This window comes from Lissotriton helveticus, chromosome 1_1 (genome assembly GCF_964261635.1).
Source record: "Lissotriton helveticus chromosome 1_1, aLisHel1.1, whole genome shotgun sequence".
Lineage (NCBI taxonomy): Eukaryota > Metazoa > Chordata > Amphibia > Caudata > Salamandridae > Lissotriton > Lissotriton helveticus.
This window is the reverse complement of record NC_136057.1, coordinates 1,989,150,790-1,989,177,450: the sequence shown is the minus strand read 5'-3', so window position 1 is coordinate 1,989,177,450 and position 26,661 is coordinate 1,989,150,790. Positions and strand designations below refer to the sequence as shown.

At 43.4% G+C, this 26,661-nt stretch overlaps 1 protein-coding gene across 1 annotated transcript in view; it reads left to right on the top strand.

Annotated features, from left to right (window-relative positions):
- Positions 1–26,661, top strand: part of PLPPR5 (phospholipid phosphatase related 5) — a 671,585-nt gene that overhangs the window by 292,614 nt on the left and 352,310 nt on the right. Inside the window, exon 2 of the mRNA XM_078644256.1 lies at positions 16,966–17,098. Within this exon, the coding sequence (XP_078500382.1) occupies positions 16,966–17,098 (133 nt within the window). The remainder of the gene's footprint in view (positions 1–16,965; positions 17,099–26,661) is intronic.

Genomic DNA, 26,661 nt, shown 5'->3' with positions numbered 1-26,661 from the left:
ATTTCACTATCAGGACATGTCACACATACAACTACATGTCCTATCTTTCACATTCACTGCACCCTGCCCATGGGGGTACATCAGACCTACCTTAGAGGTGCCTTACATGTAACAAAAGGGAAGTTTTGGGCCTGGCAAGTAGGCACATTTGCCAGGTCAACACAGCAGTTTACAACTGCAAACGCAGACATTACTGTGGTAGATCTGAGACACATTTCTACAGGGCTACTTGTGTGGGTGTCAGAACTAGTAATGCTAGCCCACTAGTAGCATTTGATTTACTGGCCCTGACCCACACTGTGCACTTTACTATGGAATTACCAGTACATCAAATATTGCAATCATGGATAACCCATCATTGTCACAATTTAATCAGAAATCATATGCACTTTAGCACTGATCAGCAGTGGTGAAGCGCCCAAAATACTATAGCTAACGAAAATAGGGTAAAAAAATAGGAGGCAAAAGGAAAAACGTTTGGGGGTAAACAAGTCAAATGGGCCATGTCTAACACTAATTAACCAGCATCGTTTGTTTACGTGCAGTGATCTGTTTTGGAACTGTGTACTCTTTGTTTTACAGACCACAAAAATATTGGTTAGCAAAATATTTACTGCTATAGAAGTATGGAAACTGCCTAATAAATAGACCTGTTTTATTATGCATATATGGTCAGAGTAAGGGAACCTAATGTGAACAGCTATGGTCTGAACTCAAATTTGTGGAACATTAACTGTAAACAGTGGTAGTCACTATAAGTCATTTAAGGCTTCATCATGTGAGCCTAACTGCATGAATGTACTGTCCTCTAAAACGCTGTGAACTGTGGCTGAACAGATACATAGAAAGTGCTACAGTCTCTACTGGGGGTATAGGTTTGCAGGGTATAGCTTGGATGGACAACTTCATGCCTAAGGCATAAGATATCAGAACTTAATTTTGGAATGTTTGCTGCACGAGAGAGAAAGTTTTTAAATCACCAAGTAAGGATGTTTAATTAGTTTTTGGAAGCTTAGTTGTATTAGTTTTGAATTATATTGATGTTGTATTGATGATATATCATAGTGCATAACCTTATTATCCTTAATTTCATGGTTTCCTATAAAACCCAAATTAACAAATATTTAAATAGAGGTTCTTTCTCAAAGTGTTCTAAAGACACAAGAGCATTTTTTTAACGGCTTATAGTCTTATGTTAAAATTGGCTAAAGTAGGCCCAGCATGATCTTATTAATGCCAGAGTCTACAAACAAAGTACAAATACATACAATAAATCCTAATAGAACTCATTTACATGGTCAAATGATATCCTGAAGATCTGGTATGTATTAGGCCCCCGCTTCTGCGTTTTGCGTACTTTGCTTGAATAGAGCTTGCGCAACACTACAAAATTGTTCATGATTGAAAAATTGGATATAGTATAATTATAGAGCAGTGGCATCAAGGGGCCCCTGCTTCACCAGCTAAAGCAGGGGGCTGGAGAGCTCCTACTGAGCCCTCTAGACTGGTGACGTAGAAAAAGGGGGCAGAGAACCAACTAGAAGAAGAACAGGAACCTTCAGAGGGTCTTTTAGGGATTTTATTTTAAGAGTGGAGAATGCAGCCGGGTCACACTATTGTTGCCACATTACATGCCACTAGAACTGAGCACCTCCCATTTTCAAAATGTTTTCTCCCTGTTGTATATTAAAGTTAATATGTAATGATTGTAACACACAAAATATACAGGTAGTGCTGCAAAACTGTATCCCTTCACATATAAGGTAAAAGAGTGGTGGGGTAGGGAGTTGGGTGAGAAGGGAGTCGACAGATGCCAACGAGGGAAAATAAAAGAAAAGAAAAGAAAACCACTTACCTTGCGTGCGTTCGCTGCATTGCTGATGCGATGAGACAAGATAAGTGTTTTTATTTTTTTTTTATTCTATTATCCCTCGTGTTCGTGTCGACTCCCAAGTCTCCTGCCCAACTGCAGCCCCTGCCCCACTGCTCTTATCTTGCACCAGTTTGGCTGCGCAAATGTTAATATTTCTACTTTCGCGATTTAGCAGGTGAAGTTGAATGCAGAAAAGGGTTAAAATATGGCTAGCAGATTGTTGAACTTTGCTGTGCAAGCCTGTTTCCGAAAAGCAAAATAGGGGTATATTCACACGAACATGGGATAACTACCACAAGAGTAGGTTACCACAACTTTCAACATCGCAGCCTATCACGGGAAAATAACAGCGTCAACGTGGAATTCACAACGCGGCGGTAGCATGCAATAGGCTGCCAAAACCGCGGACAATGTCCGCGATACAACCACCTCGATGGAGACAAAAACACAAACCGCAATACCAAAAAACCTGCAATGGGCCAAAGCGCGATGAGGAAATCAGCGATAAGCAGCACCAGGTCTGCAACACACACCTGGTAGGTGGGAAACATCACCATAAAAGTAGAAAAAACACTCAAACACAAACTGACCAACACCCAAGCACCATAGAGGCAGCCGGAGCAGGCGCAGTGGACGAGCTCAACCCCACACGCACCCCGGACGGCCAGCCCTGGACCTCAGGCACAGGGAAGGAAAAGGACAAGAAGAAGAGGAAGACAAAGTTCAGTCCGCAGGCAAACAGGATCATAGTCCCAGAGGTGATGGAACACAATTAACAACTGTTTGTCACCTCCAAAGTGTCATTGCCCTTTAAATATGGAATATGGCGGGACATCGTGGATAAGGTGAATGCCGTCGGAGAGCACAAGAGGACAATGGACGAGGTCAAGAGGCAATGGAATGACATGAAGCGGAGAACCAAGGAGAAACTCTCCGTTAACCAGAAGGCAGCAACGCAGACTGGAGGTGGGGACCCAGCGCCACAGCTCGAGCTGGATGACATGGAGGAGCTGGTGTTGACAGTCATCAGTGTGGAGACTGTGGCCGGAGTCGGGGGATCGGACACTGCTCGACAGGGCACAACACAACCGCAACAGGATGAGTAACCACCAGGTACTGAGGGGACGGGTGGAGATGGGCACAATGCACACATGCACAATCAAGCATAGCACAGTGCACACCCAAAATGACTCTGGGTCCTCGCCCAGATCTACAGAATGTCACAATGTACAATGCCATGCTGTCTGAATGTCAACATGTACCATGGCGCTACATACACGTGGACACATAGTAATACACCATCTCCCCTTCACATCGCAGGGGCACGGTCAACAGCTCCTGCAGAGCAGTCCCAGCCACTCTTCACTGATGATGAGGAGGACACCAGCATCGACACCCAAACCATCCAAGAAATCATTGACCTCATCCTCCACTCACCTCCAGAATCAGGCAAGCCCAGCTACATTAAGGAGACCCCACCCACTACCCAAATCCCCCAGCAGGAGGCACACACAGCCCAGCACTCCCTCAAGACCCCCAGGAACAACACATGGCCTTCCAATGCCGTGTGCTGGAGTGCCAAAGGGAGACCACAGAGCAGGTGCGGTTGGGCTTTGGCATCATTGCAACAAAACTTGACGCCATCCTTTTGTGTGTAGCCCGCTCCATGGTCTCCAATGAGCCCTGTTTGACATCGCTAGAGTCATGACACAGAGAGAAGAACACCTGTCCGCTCAGAGTAGCTCCCGCGATACCATCCGTCAGCTGGCACACATATGGAGGCTCATGGCGGACATGGTGCGGATGGAGGCGGAAAGGATGGCAGCCACCGCTGCACATCAGCGGAATGTAGCTGGGATCTACCATGCCCTGTAGATCCTCATCATGGCATTGCTGCCACAAGGCGTGTTGATAATGAATGCTGCTGCCCCCACTCCATCCACATTTCTGCCCACTGTTGTGTCTCTGCCACCCAGTGCGGCAGGCCTAACCACTCAGGCACCTGATGTGTCAGTGGCACACAGTGGTGTAGCCGGTACAGCAACATCCACAGGTGGGGAAGAGCACACATCAGGGGACAAGGACGTGGATGTGCCTGTGATCAGAAGGACACCGTAGCATTCATTTCTGTCACCTGGCCTGTTTCTGCTTGGTCCCGCACATGGCCTTATGGCCTTCCACTGACTCTTGATTTAATCATATGCACTCACCTTGGACAAGGACATGGACTGCCACAACCTGTTTGATGACCAATGACACAGCGACTAGACTGCAGACTGTACCCTTCCTCTTTCGCAGTACTTGTCATCCCCAGCTGGACTCTGGCTGGCTCTCCACATGCCCATATTGTGTAGTGTGTTTGTCATTGTCCTGTACCGCTGCAGCTGCAGAAGTGCACTGGACGTGCACTAAACATCCAGTGACATACTGCTGTGTCATGTCTTTCATCATTCATGTATGTATTTGTGGATGAATGTAGGAACAGTGATTTCCTTGCGTCAATGATGCTCATCCTGTGAGATGCCAGTCAGAGGGTCCTACATAGCAATTTGTGTTACTGGTCCTATGGCCAACACAACAAGGACACACACATCAGCCACTTCCTTGTCCGGACATGGACTGAACCACGCCCAGTGCCCACGTGTCATTTTTGCAAGCCCTGCGCTGTTCCGGCGTACAGCAGGCCAGACCACTCTGCTAACGCTCTGAGGGGGGCCTCATTGCTACCCATCGCAGGCGTACTCGCAGGTGGTGTGCAGGTCACTGGTCTAGTTGTCAGTATCTCACAGCCACTCCCCAAGGGCCGGTTTGCACGCACACCACACACATCCGGCACAGGCGTCACAGGCCATTTGATCCCGCAAACATAAGGGGCCGACGACATTACATACCCCTCTGCCGGTGGTGGCTGGATGACGGATTGAGGCCTTGAGGCTGGCACAGGCCTACCACCACGTGGCGCTGACTGGGGTTGAACAGGGTTTGTGGCACACAGTGCATTTTGGCCGGCACAGGCACCCTGCCACGGGATGGTGATTTTGGGTGCACTGAGTCATTGGCACCTTAAGCTGCTGAGCGGGTGTGCAGCCTGCGATGATGCCCTGTCCTGGCGGTCCAGACTGCTGAGGATTTGTGTGACTTGCTGGACTTCAGTGTAGGCCGAGGCAGCGGGCAGCGCAGGCCTACCGCCAAGTGGCCTCGCTTCCAGGATCACAGAGTTAGTGGCACCCATTGGGCTGAGTGGCTGTGCAGGCTGCGATGGTGCCGGGTGCACTGGTATGTCCCATGTCATGAAGTAATCAAGGCCCAGCATCAGACGTGAGACCTGGTAGCCTGTGCAGCGTGGCTGAATGGTGTGGAGGGTGCCATGTCTGAGAGCCCCTGGAGGTATACCTACATTCTATTGAATTCTTCAGATGATGAGCAATTAGTGTGCACATTAGTACTACCTTTGCAGTGGTAGAGAAGCCCTCTGCATCAGCAGAAATGATAATAGTGACCAATTATTTATAGAATATACTTATCTAATGTGCTCTACAAAGATTTTATATAACATCATTTTTACACCCTATAATTGGTACTCATGTTATCAACTTCGAAAGAATGAACAGCTGACTCTACCTTGCAAGGATTTGAACCTACCGCTTGTAAACAACCTCAAGCATTTGGTTTGTAAGAAATTGCAGATTTCAGTGGTGAAAACAATGCATAAATGTGAGTAACCCAAAGGCTGAAATATGATTTTGAGCTGTAATATTCCCAGTAATTTGCTGTCAGCATGAATCTGTCTGCTTCATGTCTTGGCACGTCGTTCTTATTCTAGTTCTCATTTACAGAACCTTGGCATCACTCCAACTGAGATTATATTCCCTTTCATGGACCCTGACGTCCCTTTAGTACCGATCTCATGAACTAGAAAAGAATGTTGTCTACATTTGGACCTGTTTCAGGACACCTGCACTGGAGCCCCCTGGAGAACACACTCCTGTTTCTGCAGCTTCCACCAAACCTACGTCTTTAATCATTATATAGTATACTGCATTCTGGTATTGTCTTTCACTACAAAGAATCCATCTCGGAAAGGGAAGGAGCTTTGAAAAATCACTACCATTTAATTTCCTGCAAAGATATTCCGCAGAAAATTCCTCAACACTGTGACAGCATTAACGTATGAGAAAACAACCCACGAAAATACAGTAATCAAATTGTGAATAATTTTGCAGTGAGAGTTACACCGTGGAAATGAAGAAGGATTTTTTTTGACATACACATTCAAAATAGGAAGTAGTCTAGGTAACATCATCCAATCTGGCGAAGTTAGTGTGGTGTATGTCATTTGTTACCTACTATGTATGCCTTCTTCATTTTCCATTTTATTTTGAAATGTGTGTACAAGACAAAAATTATGCAGACATTTGGAAGTGTTGAGGCTTAATTTGCAATATCCTCTGAAGTGCCAGTGCTGACGGCTCAAGCCATCTGTTCTAAAGCTCTTTCTGCATATGCCATATTTACATAATGCAATAGTAATTTTAGATTCTGCCCAAATAGCTATAAAACGTTATGTGCTAGGCTAATATTCCTGCTAAAGTATACTATCGGTTATCTCACTCATCCACACGAAATGTGATGTTTAAGATTTTAATACCTACCTGTTTACTATACTGCACAAAACCTTCCTCAACTTTGGTTACTTCACATCAAGTCGATCCTGGGGAGTTTGATGAAGATAAATTAGGAGTTACATGGCTGTCAAAAGTGATTTTTCCTCTTTTGATCCCATAGCAAAAGTAATATTGCATCAGCAGAAAAAAATTGACTTTCCAAGAAAACTAAGCGATGCCTTACGTCCAGGACCGATTTCCAACACCTTACAGATTTTGTGAAAATGTATCTAGTAAATTATGCTAAAAGTCAAAAATAGGTTTGAGAACAGGTAAACATTTCATGCTAGCCATTATGGTTAAACTGGGATTCTGAAATGATAATTTCTGTCAACCAAATACGCATTTTTGAAAAGTGTAATTGGTTGGTAAAAATATATTTTTTTAAATCAGCATTGATGAAATTGAGATTTTAGCCTAGAATTAATATTTTGCAGTGCAGGTAATAATCTCTGGGATCTAGGAACAGCATGATGGCTAGTACTTCAGCACATAGGTGCGGGAAGTCACAAGACAGGTGGTAAAAGTTTCCTGGGATGGTAAAAACTCTTTTGCAGTACGAAAAATACTATAAAAGAAAATAAGATGTTATCAAAACAGACAGTCCATTTTGTAGTTGAGTGCATGGTGTGGTCAATGTCCGGGACCTCCAACCTTAGCCTGTGCAAAAACGTGCACAGATAGTATAGGGACTGGGCACCGTCTGTGGCTGACTGTTATGCCTTGCACTCAGTTTCACTTACCCAGAGCAAACGAGCATGCATAATAGGCACTGTGGGGATGGGGATCGTAATACAAGCCCTGCATCCTGACCTCACTGTGCACAAATTTGGGTTCCATGCAATTGTGTATGAGTTATGTTATGCATGGAAGGGGACTAAGCTATGTTTTGGAGAATTCCTCATATTTGAGAAATTTCAGGTGTTTTTAGTTTTTAGTGTGAAACTATAATTTTAAGTGGATTTCACAGGTTTTTAAAAAATATATATACATTAAAGTGTCATTGACAAAGCTATCCATTATTTCAGATTAACTGTTTTAGAAGTGCAGGTAAAGTGTTTTATTGGTGGTTGTGGGATATATGTGGTTGGTATGTGGTAGATGCAGTGGTAAGTGGTAATACCTCTGTATCAGGTTGCAGGCTACTCTCATTCTGCATAGCCTTCAACTATGTGAAGAATAGAATGAATACTAAGCCTGGCCACTGGCAAAGTCCAGCAATCTCAACTTGAAGCTAACCAGTACGGCACATAGGGGCTGAATAGGATGGCGGTGAATGCGCCACTGACAGGCTATCGGTGGCAGGTTCACCGCCATCGTGAGGCCATATACCGCCTGCTATATTTTTATGGCGGCGGTACCGTGGCAGGCGAAAACTCCAACCGCCAAACATTCGACACGCTCCTTTAGCCCGCCGGTACTGTGGAAGCCCTCAGCATGTAATACAAGCTGGCGGCACGATGCTGACTCCCCACCAGCCTTTCCATGGCGGTTCACCCGCCATGGAAAGGCTGGCGGGGGTCTATCTATCTATCTATCTATCTAGCTAATACACTGGTTATCTATCTATGTATGCGTTTGCATGCGTGTGTTTGTACACATCATATATATATATATAGATATATATATATATATATATATATATATGCCGAGCACTCTTGGTATGGAATGGGATTGAATTGCCACCAGCACAGCATGGAACTATTCCTTGATGCAAGTAAAGATGAGCAATTCTTTTCTCATTTTTATTGACTAAGACATTAATTTTAGATTATTGCAATTTTGGAGGACACAAGAAAGCACTTTCCAACACAATTACAAAGCATTATGGATGTTGCAGTCAAACCACGGATATCACTTGGATTGGAGCATTATAAACGTAGACATTGTTTTAAAAAAAGCTGCACTATGCTAGATATGTTTTTGAAAGTACTATGACAAAGAAGCTCTGACTGCAAGCTGTATTTAATAATGAACACTTTAGTGCAAAGGTTTCACTTTAAATCGATCGTTGGTACATTGTGTCCTCCCTTGCTGTTTACTATTCCAGCATATTTAAGTTGAGAACAGCAGATGTTCTGTGTTGCATATGATTAAGACCTTTATTTTGGTTGAAACCCGTTATGCTATACTACAAGACTTGCCCGCTATGATTAAACACCTAATTTTCGAATGAGGGCTTTTGTTGTACTGGACGTTTGACACTATTCTTCATGCAGTTGACAACATACTGAGAGTCCCTGCTGTTAACATTCTGTGAACATGGCCAAATGGAGAATTGGCCCTATGAAGTCAGATGGGAAACATTTGGATATGGTATATGTTGGAAATGTCTCTTTCTGCAGGGTCAACCCCAAACATTGTGCATTCCTCCTCCCCTTTTTTGCTGAATTTTTTCCTGTTAGCTCCAGGACCCTGGGCACGTTTCCACTGCTAAAAATGCTAAAGTGCATATTCTCTGTACTCTAAACATGGTAACATTGCCTTATCTACAACATATTTAATTCACTTGTAAGTACCTAGTTAAGTGCTCTACATGTGCCCAGGGCCTGTTAATTAAATGCTACTAGTGGGCCTGCAGCACTGATTGTGCCACTCACTCAGTAGCCCTTTAAACATGGCTCAGGCCTGCCACTGCAGAATCTGTGTGTGCAGTTTTAAACTACCATTTTGACCTGTAAATTAACCTACCTGCCAGGCTCAAACCTTCCCTTATATTACATATAAGTCACCCCTAATTTATTTAATAGGTAGGAAATGTACTTTTGAGTTTTGCTTATCCTGGTAGTAAAAACAACTGCTAAATTCCTTTTCACTAATGCAAGGCCTATTTCTCCCATAGGTAAAATTGGGATTGCCGTAAAAAAGTTTGATTTCGAATTGGGAAAAAATAGAAATTTGGAGCTTGGTGTTTCTGGACTCAGAATTTAAAATCATAACTGATGGTTGAGTCAGATTGTAAATTGTAAGTCAGAAAATGTCAGTTTTAGAACATTGGCATGTTATTACTTTAACCATTCTGCGCCTCTCCCTTTCTCTGAATACACACCTGGGTTGGGAGACATCTGGACTTTGTGACTTATCTCTAGACAGTCACAAAAAGGGAGCAGGGGTGTGAAATTTGAAACCTGATTTGCCATTACCATGGGCCTTCCTGAGGTAGATTGGGAGGGAGGAGCTGACACTTTGTACCTGAATAGCGCTGCGCCTGTCCCCACACAAAGAGGTGCATACCACCCTGTAGTGAGTCTGGAGCCAGGACAGTAAAGGTTGTGACTTTGTGATCTTCAAAGGCCCCTTTGATGTCTCCCTCACTTCAAAGTCACATTGGGGATAAGTATGGATCCCTGACACCACTAAATCATAACTCTGCTAGAACCAAGGACATTTTGCCAGGAAGAAGAGCCATTGTGCTGTAGGAGGGCCTACCAATTTGCAGGGCTGTGTTGGCCTACTTCCTTAGAATTGCTGTGCTGTAGGAAGGACTGCCACGTTGCTACCTGTTTTGCTATGTTGGCCTGCTGCCTGCAGCTTCTGTCCTGGGAGTGAGAAGGACTGGACCTGCTCTTTAGATCCTTGAACCCAGGTTCCCTAAGGGTTTGTCTGCTTGCCTCCTGTTCTGAGGTCTCAGGGACATCAAAGACTTCCTGCAACCCTGCAACAGCACTTTGACTCAGCCATATGAGAGCTCTACCCTGCCACAAGGTGTCAACTAGGCCCTGGGTTTTAGGTGCTCTGAGGTCCTCAAAAGAACTACCATGAAGGAATGTGAAGCCCCGCAAAGTCTTGCCGCACAGCTGCCAGCCTCACTGGCATCAGTGCTGGGTGGTGCAAAGCCCTGCAATGCCGCGCTACACACCTGTCAGTCCATCTGAACCGACGCACAGCAACGCCAAGCACTGCAAAGCCTCACCGCACAGCTCCCTGGGAAAGAAATGCCAAGCCCCACAAAGTCGTACTGTGCAGCTCTCCGGAACCCACATGAAGTGATGCTAAGCTCCCCAATGCCTCACCACACAGCTTCTCAGAACTGTTGCCGGATGACTCCAAACCTCGCAAAGCAACACCGGTCAGACCGCGCACTTGGATTTAAGGCACTGTGTTCAGCAGGCCTAAGTGAGTCCCTGTAGCCTAGCGATGCGGTCGGCCTGAAATTGTGACTTTGTCCCAGTCCAGCGTGACCAGATAACCACAGTTGCAGATACACATTTTTATGCTCTATTTTCACCTAAGTCGTTAAAATTGCTTATCTTGATTTATTGCATTTTTGCCATTTTGGTCTGGTTTTTAGTCAGATAAATAAATATTCTCTATTTTTCTAAACTGGTGTGGAGTCTTATTATGGGATTTTCATTGTGTTACTGTATGTTGCACAAATTCTTTACACATTGCTTCTTAAATTAAGCCTGACTGTTCCGTGCAAAGCTACCAAGGGGTGAGCACAGGTTAATTTAGGTTGAGTTTCTGACTTATCCTAACTAGAATTGGGGTGCCTATTTGGACAGGATGCATACTACCAACTAGGGACCCAATTTCTAACAGTATATGATCTAATTCTCCTTATAATTCACTGTAAAACTAAAGAGTAATGTTTGGCTTTATTTATAACACCTAAATGTATCGTAAACAAATTCACAGCCAAAGTGTAAATATGGTTATGAATTAAAACAGATAAACCACTGAAATTCCGAAGTTACGGTTTGGATTAAATTTTATAATTTGAACAACAGCCATGCAAACCATAACTTGCACTTGTTAAAGTCCCAGCAGAGTCACAACACATTCACCTGTGTATTAACAGTAAAGGGAGAAAATGCACAAGCAAGCGCACATCTGCTCTTCTATTTTGGAAAAAACATGGAATGAGAATTCATATAGAAAGTTTGATTTGGTTGGAATTTGAAGTCTATTAAAGAGCATATCAGAAAGAGGGAGGTGGCAAAGGTTGGTCAGGAAAATAAGGCAGTGCAAAATTCCAACTGTAAAAATTTACCCAACTGTAAAAAAAAAATATGGTAGTTATATTAGATGGCAAGCTAATGTTGGAACCACAAGTCTCTGTTGCATTCATGAACTGGCTTTTTTAATGCACATGGTCAAAAAAGGCACACATTTTCAAAGCTACATTAATTTCCTGCTGAGATTGCTGTGCTGTGCTTACACTGGCCTCAAATGTAAATTAATTGAAATTCCAGAGAGCACAGAAACTGAGAGTAATACTAATTTGGACTTTAAATAAAGAGACAGCACGTCTCTTTCAGTTGAATTCTTGTCTGTTGAAGTACTGTGTTAGGCAGATTACATTAGTGCTTAGAATGTCCTTCCATGGGTTCCGGCGCTATCCATATGCAACAAATCAACCAAATCATCTTTAGGAAAGCATGGATAAAACAGGCCAGCCTCTTGTTTTTTTATTATTTTTAAAAACTGGATTATTAATTTGGAAAGTTGGTACCCATGGTAACGTAATTAACAAAACCTGGTACAGTTTCAACACAGTCCTTTTAGCAACTCTGCTCAAACCCTGGTAGCTAAGGCACAAACAGAAAGCAATGCGCCCAGAGAAAAGTGTGTTATTTCAAGCAGTACCAATAATGTTAAGGTAAAAAAAGCATAATAACATTGCCAAATCAAAATAGATTATTATTAATAAGCAAAAGGACACAAAAACATCACAATCATGTAAGGAGAATAGAAGATATGCATTTTAAGACACAAGGCAACACGAAAATACAAAGCCCCAATGAATGCTTGTAGTGGACCAGGACCTATGTGTGATTTCATCCATCATAGAGGCAAACTCTAGTGCAGGAGGAGTTGGGTAATCCAGGTTGGTCATACTAATCATAGTTTTTTCCCTGTGACTTTGTCTACTGTTTGGAATGAAAAGTCTTCCTGAGGGGGAAGAGGCAAATCTGAAGTTGGCAAGAGTCCCTCGAAGTTTGATACACCTTTGTCAAGCTCCAGATAAAGTAATTGACTTTGGTGCCAAAAGGTCCAAGCAGGGCAAGGCTGGATTTATGATCCGCTGAGATGACAGAGTTAATCATTTTTAGGGGTTCCTCGAGATCCACCAGCAGAGCAAGTCTGGAAGAAACTGTAGCTGGGCAGATCTTCATGAGTACGGATGCCTTTGTCACAATGTCTATTGAACCAGTTTTTAGTGGGAGAAAATGATTTTAGTGGGACCAACCTGTTTTTGATCACCAATAGTGTGTTGTACCTGAAGAAGCCTTAGCACCTTCATCACATCATCCAGAGTGGAAATAATTACTAAGGTCCACTTTTCTTCAACTGCTTGAAAAGTTACTCACGTTGACACCTGTAGCCCTCTGGTCCATGGGGCAGGCTTATAGGTAACTGGTCTCTCTCCACCTAGGGATCCCCTGGGCTTCAGCCCTCAGTGCTCAGTTAGGTTCTCCTGGAGTAAAGAGTCCTGCTTTTTGTGGCTCTGTAGCAGGAAGCCAATCCCTAACCTCTTGGGGAGCGCTTATAGTCCTTCTGTGCCATTAGTAATCAGCAGTATTTGATTCTCCTTTTTGCAGCAGCTGGGAACAGTCCTCCCAGGTCCGTGAATGTTGTGAGGAGGTAGGGTTGATGTGTCAGCCTCATTTTGTACACAAGTCAGTGTTTGGAGGATTCCCTACATTCAATGCTGAATATTTATCACGGTGCACAGACATAATATCGACTCCAAAATATCGTTTGGACAGAATATCGAGTTTAAAATATCGTTTGGACAAAATATCTACAGGACAGAATATAGACAGCCAAAATATCGTTTTTAAGGTAAGTGAAGTAATATCGACTGTAAATAATATAGAAAGTGAAAATATGTAAGTATATAATATAGATAGTAAAAAAATTCGTTTTTATTTTTAGGGTTCAGGGTCAGTTTTGGGTTTTTGGGTAAAGGGGTATTTTTAGGGTTCAGGGTCAGTTTTCAGTTTTTGGGTAAAGGGGTATTTTTAGGGTTCAGGGTCAGTTTTCAGTTTTTGGATAAAGGGGTATTTTTAGGGTTCAGGGTCAGTTTTCAGTTTTTGGGTAAAGGGGTATTTTTAGGGTTCAGGGTCAGTTTTCAGTTTTTGGGTAAAGGGGTATTTTTAGGGTTCAGGGTCAGTTTTCAGTTTTTGGGTAAAGGGGTATTTTTAGGGTTCAGGGTCAGTTTTGGGTTTTGGGGTAAAGGGGTATTTTTAGGGTTCAGGGTCAGTTTTCAGTTTTTGGGTATTATTTTATTATATTTTGTTAGTATATATATATGTTTTAATAAATATGAAATAAAAAAATATTTATTTAACTTTCATTAATTATTTAACTATTATAAGTTAATTTAAGTAATTTTAAGTATATTTTAGTAATTAATTATTAATATTAATTTAATTTAACACTGTTTTTAGTAAATACGATATTTTTTACAACTATATTTTTGTAAACGATATTTTTAACTCGATATTTTTGTACTTACCTGTTTGTAGATAGAAACTCGATATTTTGTCTCTCGATATTTTGTCAACGATATTTTTGATGGTCGATATTCTGTCTCTCGATATTATTTCAGTGATCCATTTATCACAGTATCTCCTCCTGCTTTTTTAGTGCTTCCTCTGTTGGATTATAGCAGGCTTTCCCAGCAACTCCAAACCAACAAGGCTCCTGTCAATCTCCACGTGAAGGAGATCTTACCATTACTCTTGCCACTTCTTTGTGGAGATGAGATGTCTTCCCATCTGTCCGGACTAATTTTGCCTCCTGCCAGGGATTCAGCCAGAAAAATGAGGGTGGCTTTGGTAATTAATGGTAGCTGTTCCCCATGTTGGGGGGTCAAAGTCAAATTACGAACTGTGTAAGCTGCCCTGTGTTTTATCAGCTACTCGTGTCCCCTACCCAGATAGCGAATCCCTGGTAAGTGGCCACTTGTTGATCCAAACCCTGCCTTCCTGATGCCAGAGGCCAAGCTGCTTTTACAGGATCAGGGCCCTTATCAATCCAGCCAAGGATGTGTATTGTGTCTCCGTAGTAGGGCTTAGAGTCAAACAGATGCAAACCTTGTTCACTCTCAACCACCACAAAGCACACTTTTTTAAAGTTTTCCCCCACAAAAATTTGGAAACAAAATACTTTCACCATTGAATTACATGTTTTAATCTAAGTGAAAAATAACACCTAATCATCTTCCTAGCATTTCCCTTGTCTAGTTACATACACATGTTTTTATTCACACCAAAGCCTGTTCATGGAAAATATAGCTTTACCTACACCAAGCAAACTATTTGGAAAATATTCATCGTGATGGCATATGTTTCCAAATAACTGGATCTCCCCTTTATATATACAAAGCATTATGCCCTTTGGGCTTAAAAGGCACACGTTAGAGTTGACTTAGTTGTATATAAAAATATTTTTAAAAGGCAATGGAACTTTCTTTTGTCATGTGTCTTTGCTTTTAAAATTAATCCTACCCAGAGCACAATAGTTCTTACTTGATATTTTTGTTCATATTTTTGGGTGGTGTTAATACAGTCTTCAGCGTGAAGTGATATTTTACTTTCATTCCACTGGGCATTTCTTCTACCTTCCATCATGGCCTTAAAGGAAAGTTAAATAAGCCAATTAGGTGAAACCAATATACAGTACATGTTTTAGAGGGAAATCACGTATTGTGCCACTGTTGGGCCACATAGCACACAGAGTTCTATGTGACAGGAGAAGGGGCTAGCCACAACAAAAATAATCAGAATCTCTTTCAGTGGCATATTTAATGACCATGCCTTAAAACAATGCCATTATATTTAAAATCGACATATGTAAAGACTACAGTACACCTATCTTTCTTTCAGGCACATGTGGACAGACATTACTAAAATAAAAAAATTAAATAGATAACAAAGTGGCAGAGTATGTGAAATGCTGACGTCACCTTAGCCAGTCAGAAACTTTAGAATGTTGTAATTCAATAAATTATTGCTATTTACCTGCATTCTAAATTAGAAGTAAAGAAAACAGACAATGGGTGTGGCTATCTACCTGCTTGCATGAGAATATTCAGTGGCATAGCCGGGGGATCTCTTTTTGGCTATGGCGGAGGTGAGCAAGTTGTGTCTGTCGACTACACCCTGCTCCCAGAGAACAAGTCGTCTATTAGCGGCCAAGGCCCCCCCCCCCCATGGCCCCCCCAGAATTAGTCGCCCATCGGCCGGCACCCCCACCCCCCTCTTACCTGCACCGGGTGGCAAACTTAGGGGCCGCCCTGGGTAGCAGTAGGTCTAGCTACGCCACTGAGTTCAGGGGAGGATAATTGCTAGTATCTTGTTCTAGCTATCTTTGTTACAGCAAATACTTTGAGGTACTAACAGCAATTAACAGACCGTCTACAGTGAATGTTAAAAGGTAGCAGCGTCCTTGGGAGGTGAAAAAGAAATGTATTTAACAGCCACAATAGAATGCTGAGATTGTCAGCGAATCCTGAAGTGTAAAGGGCCCATCCAGTGATTGGTACTACAACATATGTCAAATTCCGAGGTGACATTATCAAACAAAGCAACATTTTAGAATGTTAGAGATGGGAGGTCGTGTAAAGAAATCTGCTTTATTTCTGTACACTGGATGGGCTCTTTAAATTTCTGTTCATTATCAATTCCTGAAAGAAAATCTGGGGCCTCATTTATGAAAAGTGACGCATCGCTGCGTGAAAACAGCGATGCGTCACTTTTCACTGTGCTCTCCCTGCGACACTAACGATGCGTCATATTTACAGTATGACGCATCATGTTGGAAGGAGTTACAGATACGTCAGTATTAATGACGTATCTGTAGGCGCAAAAGTGACGCATTGCTGGAGTGTGTCACAAAAGTGAAGCAACTCCAGCAATGTGTACTTTCACATGGGCAAGTCCCATGTTGTTAGTGCCTGCGTTAGTCTTACGCCTGCCATGAGGCAGGCGTAAGATTTTGATGCATTAGCGTCCAAGAAATGGCGCAGTGAAATCTTATAGATTTCACTGCGTCACTTCCCTGACTCTTTCTTGCGACAAAACGCCCCCTTGCACACATTATACCTGGGGCAGGTATAATCTGGCGCAGGGATTTACAAAGTGACGCATCTACCTAGATGAGTCACTTTGTAAATATGGTGCAACAAGGCACATTTTTTACTCCACTGGTGCGTCACAAAAAGTGACGCACCAGCGGCGTAAAAGTGACGCAAGGGCTCATAAATGAGCCCCCTGGAATCTTATTTCATTGAAATGCTTGTCTAGATATTTAGGATTTTCAGGTGAGTACATAATTACATGACGGTTCTACGCATTGTGTGCTTCTTGGGACAAATAGATACAACTGTTATGTTGATAACATTAAAAACACGCCATTTTGTTTGTATTTTTGACCGCCAAATGCTCATCTAGCTCTCTTTTCCCTTCCCTTCAACAGATCATCGTTGGAGAGACTGTAGTGTTTTGCTTACAAGTTGCCACGAGAGACTTCGAAAACCAGGAGAAGACGATCCTAACGGGAGACTGCTGCTACATAAACCCACTGGTGCGCAGAACTGTCCGATTTCTTGGTACGATCCCGTTAAACAGCTTCATTCTTACAGCGACTGCACCTTAGTTTGTCAAATTGCGTGTCTGACGTCACAAACTGGTATCACGTTGATGGTGTATCTTGTACATTGAGAAAAGTGTCCCTTGTGTAGTTGTATATCACAGAAACGTCTACACAAGAGCCACGAGTGACTTTGTATTTTGCGTTGTCGCCCTGCTTGCATAGCAATGCGTTCTAAAAAAGTCCTATTTGCAATCCAAAACAAAATGAAATCTGTGTGTAAAATCTGCAAGGGGTTTAGCAAATCGAAATTTCTCTCTAAAGCATTGTGTTGCATTGATACCTGGAGATCTGAATGACTGAACTGAATGAAGGGCATGGAACTGAGGAAAATTGTGTGTTTGTGTAAATCGAAATTGTGGCGCAAACAGAAGACTATTGCGGAATCGAAGTTCAATGCAGTGCGCTAATTATCGCATCTTGTGGGTCTTTCCCCTGCACCATCTTCAACAGGCAAAACCTGTGGTGCTGATAACATGCAGCATTCTGGGTCTTGCACCTCAGTTGTGGCACAGGCATTTGTTTCACATGCAATCCCAGTTTGGAGGCGCACCCATTGAATAATTCCCCTCCTGGCATTTGTCAGGATAATAAAGAGGCCTGTGAAGTTAGGGGCCAATTCACAGAACTAACATAAGACAAAGTCATAAACGTACTACTTTTGGTATTCACAGAAAGCATTTAGTAGTCTTAAATTAGGATTTTGTCTTAAATTAGGATTTTGTCTTAAATTAGGATTTTGTCTTAAATTACAATTATGTCTTAAGTTAGGATTTTGTCTTAAATTACGATTTTGTCTTGTTTGGACTTTGTTTTAAGTTACGATTTTGTCTTAAATTAGGATTTTGTCTTAAATTAAACTTAAGTTTAACTTAAAATTTGTCTAACTGAAGACAAAATCCTAATTTAAGACAAAATCCTAACTTAAGACAAAATCCTAATTTAAGACTACTAAATGCCTTCCGTGAATATTAAAAGTAGTACGTTTATAATTTTGTCTTGAGTTAGTTCTGTGAATCGGCCCCTTTGAGACTAACAGAGGCCACCAAATCCACATCGTTGCTTGTCCAAAAACAATCATTCCACGGGGCACTGGCTACTAAGTAGAACTCCTTGCAACTGTGTTGTAAAACAGAGCTCGCTCTAGCTGACTTAAGCGGCCATATACAAATTCATCCATATCATCTTTTCCTTAACTAAAGCCTACCGAAAAATGTGCAATTGATTATTCCCGCTACTGCACCTTGAACCTGTGACAAATTAAAGAATATGTGAAGGGCTGTACGTGCTATAGGTTAACTCTTCCATTGATATTTGCATGATAATTTTGACTGAGATCTAGTGATGCCATCTTCATTTATACCTACTGTTTATTTGGCTTATCTGGAAAGGGCTTGTGCCTATTCAATGAGGGTTACCTGCCATGCTCTGTTATACAAAATCATTGTTGTTTTCTATACCTTATGTAATGTCTTGCCACAATCCCCAGTTACATATAGAATCCTGTCTTTTTTGGTTTACTGTGGGACCTACTTTTTTGGCACTCTCATTTGAAGATGGCAGTTGACTGTGTGCACTGCATCACCAAATGCGATGCAGTGCGCACAACGAAATTCGTTTTATTTATTTATATGTTTACTTACCTGTTAAAGTCCGTAATCCATACATTACTACCCCCCACCCTGCCCCTCCCCCTCCCCACGTCACCGCCCTGCAGTTACACCTACTACCGGCCTTGGCTGTTCCATTCAGTTGTTGAGGTATCATCTCTGTTGAACGCAGTTCAAAATCACACAAATCTATATTTTTCACAATCTTCCATAAGATGCAGCCTCCTCAGATTTTTGATGTCGTGGTCTGATGCTATATCAGTTTGGCTATAGGCGACAACTTTTGATAAAAACACAACTTGCTGAAAAGGCAGCAAACACATGTTTCGTTGGATGTATGACATTACAACGCATGCTTTTACTACGCATGCCTTTACAACGCTGTTTTTACAACGCATGCCTTTACAACGCAAACAGCTAGATTCATGAAAGGAAATTGCGCTCGCAAAGGGCCAGATTCTGAGAATCTGGCCCTTTGCGAGCGCAATTTTTGCATTTGGGATTCATCATCCCAAATGCAAAAATCGGTAATTGCGAAATCGCATATTTGCGAGGAATTGCATTTAAGGAATCTCTATTTGAGATTCCTTAAATGCAATTCATCAACCATTTTTAATTTGCGAATTCGCAATATTTGGCCGCAATTTACCACGAATTGTAACTTCGTGGTAAATAGCGAAAACTCAGAAAAATGCACTTTAGTGCATTTTTCTGAGTGGCATGTTACACACACACATGTCCTTTGGACATGTGTGTGCGCAACATCTGGCTACATTTGCTTTTCAGGGGTGCTACAGGGTGTCCTTTGGACACCCCTGGCACCCTTGAAATCGCATCCTTATTTGCGATTAGCAATTTGCTAATCGCAAATAAGGAAGATGTAGGAATCGCAATATTATTTGCAATTCCTACATGAATCCCGTTTTGCAAGTCCTTAATAGCGATTCCTTATGAATCGCTATTACAGACTTGCAAAACGGGACTTGCATGAATCTAGCTGATAGTGCTTTGGGCCGCTGGATAGTGAATAGTTTAATTTACTATTCCAACTCCAGTCCCCGTGGATAGTAGGGAAGGTGTTGGATAGTAAATTAAACCTATTCCCTATCCTAGAGCGCCCCCCAGCGCAATGCATTGTAATGGTTTGCGTTGTAAAAGTTGCGTCGTAAAGGCACTGCGTTGTAAAAGTTGCGTTGTAAAGGATGTTTCCCTGTTTCGTTGTGTGCCTCTAAGCACAAAATACTTCTTCAGGGCTGCAGAAATCCCAAACAAATATACATAATTAAAATATAAACCTTTCCTATATAGATTCAACCTCCACCTATTGTTAGGGGATGGTGAGTATTTAAGTCCACCCAGTGATAATGGATGACTAAAGTGCACTGATGAAAAAACCTTTGTTAGAACTGTGATTTCTGGTTAGCTAAGGCTTGCGCCAACGCCAGGCAGAAACCACCACTCTAGTCAGGGCAAGGGAGTTACACGCCAAAGATAACCCCTTCTCACCCCCTTGGTAGCTTGGCACAAGCAGACAGGCTTATCCCGGAGGCAATGTGTAAAGCATTTGCGCACGCACACAACAAAAACATCCCAGGCACATTACAAAAGGAACTCCACACAAAGATATATAAAAATAACTTTTGTATTCTTAAAACACATCCGATAGTAATCACACAATATACATTGTGCCAACTGGCACGGGCAATATCCACAAGGGATTATTTACACAGGACAGGGCCACGTGGGCCACTGTCAGGATCAAAACTTAGCAGAAATAGCACTTCTAGAATATAGAATAATTGTAGCACAAAATAACAAGTGTAGGACACAACCAGTAACTACTGGTAACAGGTAGTTACACACTACGCAATACTAATCACCAAAGGCATAAATCACGCAGGGACACATAAACTCACTAGTATAAACTATACTAGGCAAAACATCCTCCTAAGCATGAAAACACATCTAGAGGTATCACAGGCATAAAGGCATTGCACATTACGCATAAATCACATTAGACCTATCCAGTATAAATACAGTAGGCAATCTCCTCTCTAGTCTAAACACATTAGACCCTACCTCCTAAGTATAACTCACATTTAGGGGTGTAAATCACAGTGAAGTACAATCCCACTAACACAAACCTCCATAGGTAAAACAATCTAACTAGGTATCAACACTGGGTGCGTAAAACATACTAGATGCATTACATTTTCTAGTACAACATTTAAAGCACATATCAATCACATTAGGGCCTTGCCCCCTATACCTCTACCAGTCCCCCTGGCCAACTGGCCACCAAGAAGGGGCTCAAATGCCCTGTGTCCAGAATGTCAGGGCACGCTGCCGATGCAGCGACAGTCAGGGGTTGCAGCTTCCCACTACTGCTGGGCAGCTGAGAACAATCACTGGGAGGCTTAAACGCTGCAGTTGGCACTAAGTGCTGCACAGATGTAGACGGCCTGGCACCTCTGTGCCACTTCTGTCACTCTCAGGGACTCTCACCCAAATGCGCCTAAACGGTGCAGCTGCCCACTACTTGCTGGGCAGCTGGGAAATAAGAAACTGGAGCATGGGCTCTCAGTAGCCCCTTTCAACACACTGCGCAAAAGGTTGGAGCCATCTAGGCTCTAAAAGACAAATATGGGCCTTGGAGCATGCTGCCTCCTCTCAAATACTGCCACTTTCGTTGGGGCGGCCCGCTCTCTGGTGGGACCACCCAGGCACCGACAATGTGCCTCGGAATGCCCCTCAGACTCTGCGCCACTTGGGGAGCGCACTGGCTCCTTAAAGTAATACATGCCCCATTGCTGGAGCCATCACACAGCTCTGGAAACAGGAGGCGAGAATGTGGGCAAGAACATAGGCCCCTTCTGGACCCCTTTAAGAAATAGATGCCCCCCTGGAGCACACGCGCTCCTAGAACAACTCTGCGCAACTTGTGGAGCGCGCTGCTCCGAATATCCTCATGCCCGCTGGTGGAGCCACTCAGGGCTCTAAGACAGAAGATGCCCCCTTTTGAAGCCATGCAGGCTCAGGAAGTCATTAACAAACTGTTGGGTCAGCCCACTGCCATCCGGGGCCACCCTAAATGCACCCTTGCCATTGTGCCATTCACTGGCACCACCATTAGCCCCTACGGAGCCCACTGGCTCCAAAGATGCCCCCAACGTTGGAGCAGCCTCCCTAGCAGGCGGGGGCCGCTCAAGACAGATGCTACACCTTGGCTGGGGCGGCCCTCTGCCAGACGGGGCCGCCCAGCATCGTCACTGTGCCTGGGACAGGCACCAACACACCAGAGCCCCAGCAGAGCGCCACTCACTTGATCTGGGGGCAGGACACTCCGCGCCGCTCTGTCCTTGGGTGGGATCCTCTTCACCCGGTCTCCCACCCTGGGACCGGGTCTCTTTACCGGAGGTAGGCAGGGCTCTTGTACTCACGAGAGCCTCGCTGGGGGAGCACACGGCATTTCCTTTGTGGTGCGGGGCTTCCCCTGGTTCCTGGGCGCCCCGCGCTGCCACCGTTACTTCTTCACCCGGGCCCCCCTCCTGGGGGACGCGGGTCTTAGCACCAGCTCTCGAGGAGGCGGGGTAGGGTCCTGTCCTCCTCGTATGTACATTGCCCGGCTTCTCCTCGGCGTTCTGCCGCCCTTCTGCTTCCGTCCTGCGGCCCCACTCACAATCAGGCGGACCGTGGGTTGAGGCGGCAGTCCTGGCATTTAATGAGGGGTAGGCTCCCTCGGCAACAAAAATAAACAGCGGGATGGGCACCTGCTTAACCACTGGCATGCGAAACAGGTTGGGCACCCGTGCCTAAATAATTAAATAAGCAGGGTGGCACCCGTATCGATTCCCTACGGGTCAAAACAGGAGGGCATAATGCAGTGTAGGCACCTGCAATTATGATATAGAAAAACTAGCGCTACTTCCGCAGGTTATAGCCACAGCGCTCCTAAGGCAGCAGCAGAGAGCGCTCATAGGGACAAAAGTACCACACTCCCCCAAGCGCTATCATCCCAGTCCAGGGACAATGAGAGGGAGCACAAACAGCTCCTATCCAGGGAAAGTCTTCCAGCCCTCCCAGGCCAGGCAAAAAGGGGTCCAAAAAGAAGTCCTCCAGCATCGGGTCATCCGGGAGCTGGGCATGGCCCAGGGAGGCAAGCCTACCCCTGGGTCCCAGCAGCAGTACACCCCTGGTTGATTCAAGTTGTAAACACAAGAACACTTTCATGGGGTCACAGCCCCTCTTTTATAAGCAAAAATCCTTTGTTTACCCAGGTGCAGGCAATGGGAGAACCAGCTACAGCTGGTTCAGGGGCACTCCCTTTCACTGGCCAGGCTAGGGACATCTAGTTACCCAACACTTCTAGATTAAGCAACTGGCACAAAAAATCTTTGGCTTAGTGACAAATGTACCACAATTGAATTCATAGGGTAAAAAGGATGAGAGCATAAAACTTCAAATTCACTGTAAGTAACCAAGAAGTGACCAAAGGCTTAACTTCAGGTCTTCATAAACACAACTCCTGAATAACCTTGATACCATGGACCCATCTTCTTGCAAAGAACCTCATTGCTCCCTAAAATCTCCAATGGATACCCAGTGAGATTTAAGAGTTGAAAGGGGAAGTTTGAGATGTAAAACTTCCACATATATCTCAGGAATTCCACACTGTAGAGGAATGACATTATGTGAATCACACCTTAATTGGAAGGATTTGCAAAGCCTAGCATAAGGCCTGAAGGTAGAATGTTTTTAGGAGTCCTCGAGAGCTTCTGCTAAGTGGGGGTGCTGCCCTCCTGTTGAAACACCCTCCTTTAGTTTTTGTTTACACCAATACGACTAACATGTATGTAAACAGACACCCTTCACCTCTGCCCCATCAGAAGCCACAGAGGAGAAGGAAAGGGATAAACTCTCCATGGTACTTCTTGTGCCAGGAATCCAGAAGAGGGGACCAAGACCTCCTGGCCCTTAAAAGAATCAACAGTATAATTTCTCACTCTTCCCTCTGTAACCTGGGTAATGTCTGGGTACCAAAGAAAAGTAGCAAGTATACAGATGTTTTGGAGGCCAAACTTCTGAAAGAGTGTACACTACCCAAGTATTCTCTGCATGACTCTTAGAGCAGAAGAGGTGAACGTGGCCACTGGACTTGGCACCCAAGAGATCTGTTTTTGGAGTCTCAACCCTGCTTAAAATAATCTGCAAGGTTCAGGGAGCCAGAGCCAGATCTTAAGTGGATGGAAACGAACGGCTCAAGGCTTCAGAGTATTGTCTACGCCAATATATGAGCTATTTGACATCATGTAAAGTTGTAGCCAACCGCCCACTATCCTAGAGAACTGGTCCTCATACCCCACTGATAATTGATGTGAGAAACCATCACTATATTTTATGTTCTTAACACAACAAAGTGATACAGAATTAATCACTTCAATGGTTTGAAGGCCAGTTAGAATAGTGATGACTCTCCATGGCAGACTGCCCTCCATCAGTCTATATTTCAATGTTGCTTTGCAGATCAGAAAATTGTCACCAAATGTTATATACTTTTGAGAGTCTTGATTTGAAGGAAAACCTTTGCTGATAATTCCCTGATTGACTGGGAAACTGGAATCAAGACTTCACAGATTTTGTTACTGAGGTTGCAGAAGTTCATGCGTGGTTCAACAGGGAACAAAGATGCTGCAGAGCCAATGGTACTGTAAAAAAGCAGAAAGCCATGTGGCTGTGCACTTTCAACCAGAACCTTGCTGTTGCTTGAGAAATTTTGAGCAGGGTTAATATTGACTGATGACTCTTGTTTACTTTTGACTCGAAGAAAAGGACCATGTTTAGGTTTGTTCTGAACCTTGCCCCAAGTGCCCCAATAAAGGTTCTCCCCCGAGAAAGAATCATCTGGTATGGTGGCTCATTGAGATGAAATCTTTGTTTCTTCAGGCAGGTGCAGACTGCTTTCAAACCTTGCCTTCATTGCAGCATGAAGAAGTCTATCATCCAACTATGGTAAAACTGACCAGCCCTGCAGAATTTAAGCCACCTAGGGTGCTACCGCATTTGTAAATACCATGGGTGTCAAACTAAGCAAACCCTGGGTGCCAATCTAAGGCTAAGACAAAGTACCAGAAACTGGTCGGGATTTTTCTAGACACTGAATGGCAGGTATTTCTCATGAGACTGCAAGCCAGCATCTCTCAGATGTACAGTGACTGTATGGTATGCCACTGGAATCTGCTGGATAGTTTTATATCCTTTCGAATAACACCCACACCAGCAGAGTGTGGACCTGCCAAAGAGCACTCTCGCTCCCTCGAGAGGCTCCTCTTTTGAATTCGGGATCCCTGTGCTTGATACTTCAGGCTGATTGACCCCCAACGCTTCTCCCCTCCTGGCTGACTTCTAGCTGTTATCTCCTTGTGCCAATACTTTATTCAGTTCTCTATGACCACGTTGGCTTCAGGCCCTTCTTGGGTCCCCTAAAGATACCATCTTTATGCATTTAGCCTGGAGCCAAGACTCTTCCGCCCGCCCGCACAAGCCTGGCTGGCCATACGACCCATTCCAGACGTGTTCATGCACCAGCAATTTCAAATGATACATGTAATTTCATCCTGATGACGACCTGAAATGAGACATGCTTCAAACTAATTGTAGCCTTACTATTCATGTTATGTTCCAATTTTAATTATGCCTTTTTTCGCTGTCACCCTACCACATGGCACACTTGTACCATTCACCCTATCGTGACCATCATGAGTGCACCTTTTTTCGGTTACACTCACATTGAAGAAAAGATTTGCTGTCACTCTGAACTTAATGTTTTCATTCTACAAGACCTAATACAGACCTTAATATTCAATCAAGGTGTCTCTCCCTTTTTGTCTCCTTTCCAATCTCCTCCCAAGCACAGGCTTGTGGGGAATCGAGATCCAAGTGCAAAGAGCAAAGTCAATGTTCAAGACCTGCAGGGATCTTATAGCTATATGGTATGTTCTTGTCTCAGTTTGAGGCAGGAAAAAAAGAAGCATAGAAATTTAAGCCTCATAAGGGCATCCAGTTTGTTGGGCGGGCTTTCGTTTTCAGCGTATCCTGTTGTTTCCTATCTCCTTGGAGATATGGGATCCCATCATAAGTAATGAGTGAGATAAGGACAAGGGGTGTAGAGGTAATGACATATCACACTACTGCTGCGTGACCTTGCAATAATTTTCCAATACTTGTCAAATTTCATTTACAGATTGCAAGGACCATGAAAAATCATAATTCTCAACGTAAAATCTCAATTAATTGACAACAAATGTACATTAATAAATATATGTGCAGCACATTGAGGGTTACAAGAGTGAACAATAAGAGTCATACGAGTATTTGGCTGCCAGAAAAAGGAAAGGATATATTTCACCTTATAATCACTACTGAACATCATGAACTGCTTTTGCTTTTAATGCAATCAATGAATGATCATTGGCAAAAGTAATTGACTTAGTTTATGGCCCTGACAACAGATTTACATATCTGTCAAACATTATGGGATTATCATTCCTATAGCTTTACTTGTGACTGTTCATTATAGAGAAAAAACACACATTTGTGCTTTAGGGAAATGTGGGATTTTCTAAAGTGTAAAGGCTGCCAGGATTTCAGAGATAAACAGCAGATGGTAACAAATGTACTTTGCTTTTGATTAGTCAATCTGCTATTTCTGAAGCAGAAAAACAATACATGAATGAGCTAATATGCAGACCATGAAATAGCAAAATGAACTGTGAACTTGGAGGAAGAAAATAGAACACTGCCTGCTTTACATGCCTGTCCTATGTGTGACTGTGAAGTGTGTGTCAAATGCTCTCAGTAGCCAAATGTTAGCCACAACTACACTGTTCCGACATTGGCAGTGACTGGTCACTGA